Here is an 8,280-nt window from a genome sequence, read left to right as displayed (position 1 = left end):
GTCGACCCTCAGAACTTAGGGGGGCTAATAACCATAGTCGTCGACCCTCAGAACTTAGGAGGGCTAATAACCATAGTCGTCGACCCTCAGAACTTAGGAAGGGCTAATAACCATAGTCGTCGACCCTCAGAACTTAGGGGGGTCTAATAACCATAGTCGTCGAGCACTCTAATTGTAGATTATCACAATGTTTATGTTATCGTTGTTGTTACATAGTATCTAAATAAAAATATTAACGAAGCCAATTACAAAAATACTGTGTTTATATATTATTATGATAGACCCTTTACAGACCTTGTTAAGTTACTGCTGTCTCTTTTTAATGATATTTTTTTAGATATCTGATAACCTCATTCTTTATGTATATACATGATTCGTTTTTAAATGGTTTTGTTTGTTTGTTTCAGAGCAAAGCCATATTGGGTTACCTGCCATGTCCATTGAGGAGGAATCGAATCCCATAATTTAACGGTGAAATTTTGTAAACTTACCTCTGTCTCACCAAGGAACTTTTAAAGGCAAACACAGGAAAGTTTAGCATACGTAATTTTATTTCAACAGGTAATTTAATGATTATCATACAGCATCGGTACTGAAATACAACAGAAGTTTCAAAAGAAATATTACATAGTTACAGTTTCAATTTCAAATTAAAACAACAACATTTTGGAGGCATAAATATAAATTGATTATGAAAAAAAAGTGTATTATAGACTGTTCACCAATCAAAATTAATATTTAAAGACCCCCTCAGCTCTTGACGTAGTTAAATTTCAGAATTCTAGTCACATCTTTCATTGTCATATCTCATCATGTAAACTTGACTAGCCTATCAACGAATGTACAGTAGCAAACTTACAAACATCGAACTCAGAATACGTTTTGTCAGTTTTTAACAGAAGATTGAGCTTAAATATTCTCTGAATTATCATGACGTTACATTATTTTTAGCAGATCACAAATTCAAAGAACCATCTCAACGATACAAGTAGTACCCAAACTGATATTATTACTGCACCTTGCAAATAATAAAATGCATAATTCAAGAACAGATGCTGGTACGAATGACTGCATCAGTAGTCACGTTTTTTTTTAGAACGTAAATTCTTTACATTTTGAAACTTTTATAAAATTTGACATATATGTGTTTATAAATGCATATAAATGTGCATATTTGTAAGTTTTTCGTAACGTTATTGAAATGGAAATATTAATAGTACACTTTAAGGGGAATGCCTCGACCAAAAAAAAAAAGAAAGAAAGAAAAGATATTAAAAATTGGTTCCATCTGCCAGTTCGTAAATATATATATCAAAAATTTCTGTGATCATTCAATTTTTTAAAGATATTATGGCCTATGCTAGCATTACAATAGTATTCCAAAAGTATATATCATCTGTTCCAAATGTTTATCTTGGTTTGCATGCAACAGAATATTGAATTAGCTATTATTTCGTTTCAACTAACCACGCTGTCAGTTCAGGAATATCTGGAAAACAGGAAACACGTGTTACCATAAATATTTAAATACAGTTCTCTAGACACTATCTAACTTAATGATGTACTGTATTCTTTATTTATATGAAGAAATAAATTGCCCTAAAATTTGGAAAATTAACAAGATAAACAAACGACTATTGTTAAATTTTCTTATACAACATTGAAGAAATTCAATGTTTCTCCTTTCTTCTCTTGTAATGAGTTTCTAAAAACGCATCAACTACTTCTGGTAACTTAGGATCGAGACTCAGCCACCGATGTCCACATTCGTAGGAACCGGTTTCGTCAATACCTACAAACTGAACCGAAGACTTGAGATGATCGGATTTGTTCTCCTGAATTTTCTGATAGAATTTTTCTCCAGCACTGAGTGGAACCAACTTGTCGGAATGGGAATGAAGAATAAGAATAGGAGATTTTACAATTCCAGTCTGGTCTTCTGGGTTGAGAAACGTGTCTTCATGTCTTAATGCTTCTAGTATAAGGGTTTCAAAATAAGGTAGGAAACGTAGGAAGAAAAATGCCGGGTGGGTTACAATGACATCGTTAAGGGAATTGAAAGAAGCTTCTAGAACAATTCCGGCAGGATATTCTTTGTTTTTAGACAATTCCTCAGTGAGACGAAGTCCTACAGCTGCGCCTACAAAATGGCCCCAGATAATGATGCGTTCTTTGCCAACAAATTTGCGAATCCACTGATATACAGCTTTACTATCATTGATCATTCCAACTGTGGTGGTGGTTCCAGAAGAATCGCCAAACCCACCATAATCGAAGGTCACCACATGTCCATCCACATGACTCTGAGACAAAACGTTGTATATATTAAGTCGATGACTTGCTCCCCTGTTTTCGGCCACTCCGTGGAGATATAGGAATACGGGTCTATCGTCTTGAAATTCGTCGTTTAGAACTATGCCTTTTTCACAGTCTTTCAATCGACTTTTTGGTAAGATGTGCCAAATCCCCACAGTTACCTCCTCTTGTACGTCCAAGAAGTGGTTGAAAGTACAATTGAGACTAAAATTCTGTGGAAAAGACAGGGAAGTAGGTAAAGGCCAATTGATAAAAGGGGCAAATAACAACTGACAACGAACCCAATTCGAATAGTATATTATTAAAGGGTACACACCAAAAATTAATAACCCAATCATCAAAACCCGATGTCCCTGCTGGCACAGCTGCTTTCCACTAGCTGCAGTTTTAAAGCCATGTTTGTACGGATGGGAGGGGATTCGTTCAATCTCACCTGAGTCCAGAGCCTCACTCGTAACACCGTTTGCCTGCCGTCTTTGGTGCATCCTGTGGATTTCTTTGATTCACCAGAGGCTAATAGAAATATAACAAAAAATGGTTTAAAAAACTTTGTCTTCAAAAATTATGGCCTGTTGAAGATAAATTTTGATTTGAAAATGTTGTTACTTGGCCTACCAGCAATTCCACATAATTCCTGCAATGACATTTATCTATCAGAGAGTTACTGACCTACCGCAGTTTCACATAATTTCCGAAATAATATTGGTCTATCAGAGAGTTACTGACCTTCTAGCACCACACATAATTGCCGAAATAACACTGGTGTGTCAGATAGTTTATTGACTTACCAGCACCCCACATAATTGCCGAAATAACTCTGGTCTATCAGAGAGTTGCTGACCTACCAGCAATTCCGCATAATTACTGGAATAAAACCAGTGCATACCCAATCGATACTGACCTAAACCTTTTAGTGGCCGAATTAAACCTGAATCGAACCTATGAAGGACTAAACTAAATTGAGACAGATTGGGATACATAACAACCAAACCTCACTGAACCAGACGGTTATAAGATTTATGCCAGTTTCAACAAACGTATGTGAGCCACGTGCGCCTAACTGTATTAAAAGTAAGGGAACGAGTGTAAGAGACAACAAGGGAGGAAGAAAACGAAATAATGAGTATTATTCATGTTGACAAATGGATACTAAGGTAACAATGAGACTATGAATGATATGACAGGGTCTTTTATTCTCAACGTGTAGTGGCCAGAAAATTGCTATTACCAATTGTTAGTGGACAGAAGTTAACTGTACTGGAAAGTTAATGAACAATAGCTAGCTGCACCAGTTGGTAGTGGCCAGAGGATTGCTATTACCAACTATTAGTGAGCAGAAGTTAACTGTACTGGAAAGTTAATGAACAATAGCTAGCTGCACCAGTTGGTAGTGGCCAGAGAATTGCTATTACCAACTGTTAGTGAGCAGAAGTTAACTGTACTGGAAAGTTAATGAACAATAGCTAGCTGCACCAGTTGGTAGTGGCTAGAGGATTGATATTACCAATTGTTAGAGGACAGAAGTTAACTGTACTGGAAAGTTAATGAACAATAGCTAGCTGCACCAGTTGGTAGTGGCCAGAGGATTGCTATTACCAACTGTTAGTGAGCAGAAGATTACTGATAGAAACTGCTAGTAAGCAGAAGCTTGTTGTATTAACTATTAATGGTCAGAACTTTCTAAAGCAGCTGTTAGATGGCAGAAACTTAGAGCATATTTTAAATCAGAGCTAGGTATAACAAATTTGATGTGTGTATATATAGATGTCAAAGAAATTTTGTATTCAACATATCTAGTCAGTGGAAAGACTATCCAGAAATTGTATTGGTTAATACAATTGGTTTAGAAAAATTCAAATCAATATTTAATCAACTATGACGCTTAGCACTTAAGTTAGTTATTTACATGTACCATCTTCCAAGTTACAACACAATGACTTGTTGATGTTACTTACTAGTTCGGATCTGGAGCGGTTTTACCAAGTAACAGTCTTAAAAACATTGTCAACCAAATACAGTAAAACTCGATTTTAGAAGTTCGTACAAAATCCAGACTCATTTCAATTACTCTTTTTTAATAAATTTGTTTGTTTGTACTTAAGCATAAAGCTAAATAATGGGCTATCTGTGCTCTGCCCACCACGGGTATCTAAACCCGGATTCTAGCGTTGTAAGTCCGCAGACATACCGCTGTGCCACTGAAGGGGGGGGGGCTTTTTAATAAAGTTGTTCTGAATTAGGAGAGGTAATTTTAAACCAAAATAAATTTTTAACGGTGTTAGTAGGTCAGATTTACTCAGTAGTTCACTTTCAGAAAAGTTGGATCAATTAATTGTGGTAAGAACCAAGCAGAATGACGTAATTCTTGTGAAAGATAGCAATTAACTTGATATTACAATTTTTGTATTTGTCTTCTGATAATTACTGATTTATTACAAATATTTCCAAAAAATTTTAGTGCACAATCAAGTATATTAACAATAAATAAATAAAAACTTCTCAAACAATTAAAATTATTCTTTCCAAGTACACTTATAATCGAAGTACTGACTGTAATGTTATGCGTTACTAAGATCTGATTACTGATATCAAAAATGGATTTGTTTAACAAAATTAATTGTTTATACAATGATTTGTTTTCTCATTTATTGTACATGAAGGAACTACCATGTCACAGAATTCGTACATTAATTAGGATAAGAATTTACGGACGAATTAAATATATAAAACTGGTTAACTGTTGTCAGTAACTCAGCTGTTGGTTCCCAAATAATTGGCTGCTTGTCTACTATTACAGAATTAAATAACTTAAAATTAACTTAACAAATTGCATTCATTGATAAAACAAGGAAAATGTTAAAAAGTAACTCGTGTGGATTACATCACCACGAACTTAAGAAAAAATACTGTGAAGAAACTTACTGCTTCAGAACGGTTGCGTAGCTTGTTTTGACTTGATTGCGTAGCTTGCTTCAGAATGGTGGAGCAGTTTGCTTCAAAATTGTTGTGTAGCTTGTTTCGCGACGGTTGCGTAGCCTGTTTTGACTTGGTTGCGTAGCTTGCTTCAAGATTGTTGCGTAGCTTGTTTCGGGACGATTGCGTAGCTTGTTTCGGAATGGTTGCGTAGCTTGCTTCAGGATGGTGGAGCAGTTTGCTTCAGAATTGTTGCGTAGTTTGCTTCAGAATTGTTGCGTAGCTTGCTTCAGAATGGTGGAGCAGTTTGCTTCAAAATTGTTGCGTAGCTTGTTTCGGAACGGTTGCGTAACTTGTTTTTGAATGGTTCCGTAGCTTGCTTCAGAATGGTTGAACAGCTAGTGATAGGGGAGTCTACACTGAATCAGTAGGCACAAGCCTTAGCGAAAGAACTCTAACTCTGGCGGCCCATGACTACCGCTCTTCAGAAACGAATCAGACTTTTGCTTCCCCCTTGGTTACAAGGAAAATTAACAAGGAAAACCTGCACGTCTTATAAGAAAATAAAAAGATACATCATATTAGTTCTGCAGCTGATACAAAAATAACTAATGTTGCAGTTAAGTCGTGTTATTAACTAGTCAAGCCTCAAACATTATTAGCATATTAAAAACAGTTAGTTTCTTGTTGTTTATACAGTTTGATATATGCAAGAGAACTTGTTCTGTAACATTCCAAAAATTCTTCTATAAGAAATATAACCTCGACCGTTTGTTTGTTTTGAATTTCGCGCAAAGCTACACGAGGGCTATCTGCGCTAGCCGTCCCTAATTTAGCAGTGTAAGACCAGAGAGAGAAGGTAGTCATCACCACCCACCGCCAATTCTTGAGCTATTCTTTTACCAACGAATAGTGGGATTGACCGTCACATTATAACGCCCCCACGGCTGAAAGGGCGAGCATGTTTGATGGGACGGGGATTCGAACCCACGACCCTCAATGCCGGGCCAGCATCTAGAAGTCTTAATAGTATCTGAACATTCTAGAGGCCAAAAATAAACTTTGATTCTTTTTAAATGTCTCAACTTTTTTAAATCCTAGAAGAAATACTTTGAGCTTCAAGTATCCTTCGCATTAACCGAATTCTCTCTGTAATTATTATATAATAACATAAAAAATACAGGAAAGTCGGAAAATTGAGAGATAGTAATTTCTAAACCCTTACATACTTCTCCTGTTGTTCTTTGTTATGCAGAAAACTTGCAACTTAAATACACATAGTTTGACATTACTGCGGAAAAAAAAAAACTTTTGCGTGTCCTTCTTTGACTAGAATTGCAAGTTTTTTCTTTCTCTCGAGTAGCCAGTACGCTTTAGGATAAGTATTGATATATGAGCGACTTGAAGTATGAGTTTTTCCGACTTCCCTATGAATAGATTAAACACAAATGATGTGGTGTTTAACTAACCGAAGTTGACGAAATTAGCGAAGCTTTAAGAGAAAATTCACATGTAAGACAAATAGTAGATTAGCAAAATGATTAGCTTTAGGTGGATAATGTTCCTGCAAAACATGATTAATCCGTTTAGTTTCACTTTCTCTCCTTTTAATACTACATATTACTTAATTATTAGTTTGTTCATTTAACTAAAGTAAAATATTTCAAAAGATTTTCTGCTTTATTAATACCAACTCTATTCTAATCATTGTTTGGTCCAGTCTGAATACATGTTTATAATACCAACTCTATACTAACCATTGTTTGGTCCAGTCTGAATACATGTTTATAACACCAACTCTATACTAACCATTGTTTGGTCCAGTCTGAATACATGTTTATAATACCAACTGGGAAACTGTCGTTTTCGTACACAAGATGATTTATCAGCAAGCAGGGAGTAGTGGTGTGCTTTTGATTCCATAAACTTATGACAGAGCCTTTTAAAATAGAAACTACACAGCAAAGTTGTTGTCAGGAAGCACTGCCATCAGATAGAGTATTACTGGCGATATAGACCATAATGAGGCGAGCCTCTAAAATCGTTTTAATACAACATACTCAACCTCTGTAAAACCGACCAAAACACGGGCTCTCCTCTTTTCAGCTATGGAATCCTATCGCACACGTTTGTCAATAAGCACTCCAAGTAGCCTGAAACAGTCGCTAGTTTCGAACCACCTCCTAAAGCAGACAAACAGATGAAAGAAAGTGTGTTTTAAGAATACACGAACGCGCGCCTATACACACAACAAAGACTGGATCAAGTAGCATGTGACATTATATTTGTAATAAATAGTGTTGTGTGATTAACAGATATTTCGCGGCAAAAGGAAGAAATGGTTTTCTTGATAGTTTACTTTATTGGTTTTGTTTGTTTGTTTGTAGTTAAGCAAAAAGCTACATATTGAGCTATCTGTGCTCTGCCCACCACGGGTATCGAAACCTGGTTTCTAGTATTTTATTGGTAAGGGTTTGCAATTAAATGCTCGCTATTTTAGTTAATTAACCCCCCCCCCAAAAAAAAACAACAGTAAATCATTTAAACACATATTCCTGTTCCTATATTAACCTACTGGCAAATCAACCATCTTGGATTTTTTCAGTCAACTATATCTGGAGCAAGCTACTGTCTTTTAGTTTTTGATAAACTGTTGACACTTTTTAGTTAATTTTCATTCTAAAGGATTGGTTGCTAACGAGATATTAATGGGGTAATAATATCAAAAAGAAATTTAAAGAGAAAAAAAACCCGGAAAAGATCTTATTTTGAGTGACCGAAAACAAGTTTCTAAAATATTGTTACGACAGCGGAATTCACGTGACACTGGTAACACGTAATGAGTATCTAGAACGTTCGTGAAGGCTCGAGTGTTTGCCAAGACGCCCTTTATTTTGCATATATATATATGTGACCGGCAAGAAGTGACGTGGGAGAGTAATTGCAGACAGAGAGATATGGAGACAGATAATCGAGTCAAGCCGTAAGTAAAGTGCGTGAATCGTTGTGAATTCTAGCGTGTGTTCAAGTTAAAATGACTGTGGAAATTAA

The 8,280-nt window shown here is 35.8% G+C and overlaps 1 protein-coding gene across 1 annotated transcript; it reads right to left on the bottom strand.

Moving 5' to 3' along the window:
- Nucleotides 1-552: 552 nt before the first annotated feature.
- On the bottom strand, nucleotides 553-3,117 carry LOC106460155 (monoacylglycerol lipase ABHD12-like). Its single transcript, XM_022386802.1, has 3 exons — nucleotides 3,105-3,117; nucleotides 2,750-2,829; nucleotides 553-2,528 (listed from the first exon to the last, which is right to left on the bottom strand). Exons 1-3 carry the CDS (start codon nucleotides 3,115-3,117, stop codon nucleotides 1,671-1,673), a joined length of 951 nt encoding a protein of 316 aa, XP_022242510.1. The 3' UTR covers nucleotides 553-1,670.
- Between the last annotated feature and the right edge of the window lie 5,163 nt (nucleotides 3,118-8,280).

The sequence above is a fragment of the Limulus polyphemus genome, unplaced genomic scaffold, assembly GCF_000517525.1.
Source record: "Limulus polyphemus unplaced genomic scaffold, Limulus_polyphemus-2.1.2 Scaffold719, whole genome shotgun sequence".
NCBI classification, from domain to species: Eukaryota; Metazoa; Arthropoda; class Merostomata; order Xiphosura; family Limulidae; genus Limulus; species Limulus polyphemus.
This window is presented reverse-complemented; position numbering and strand designations above follow the sequence as displayed.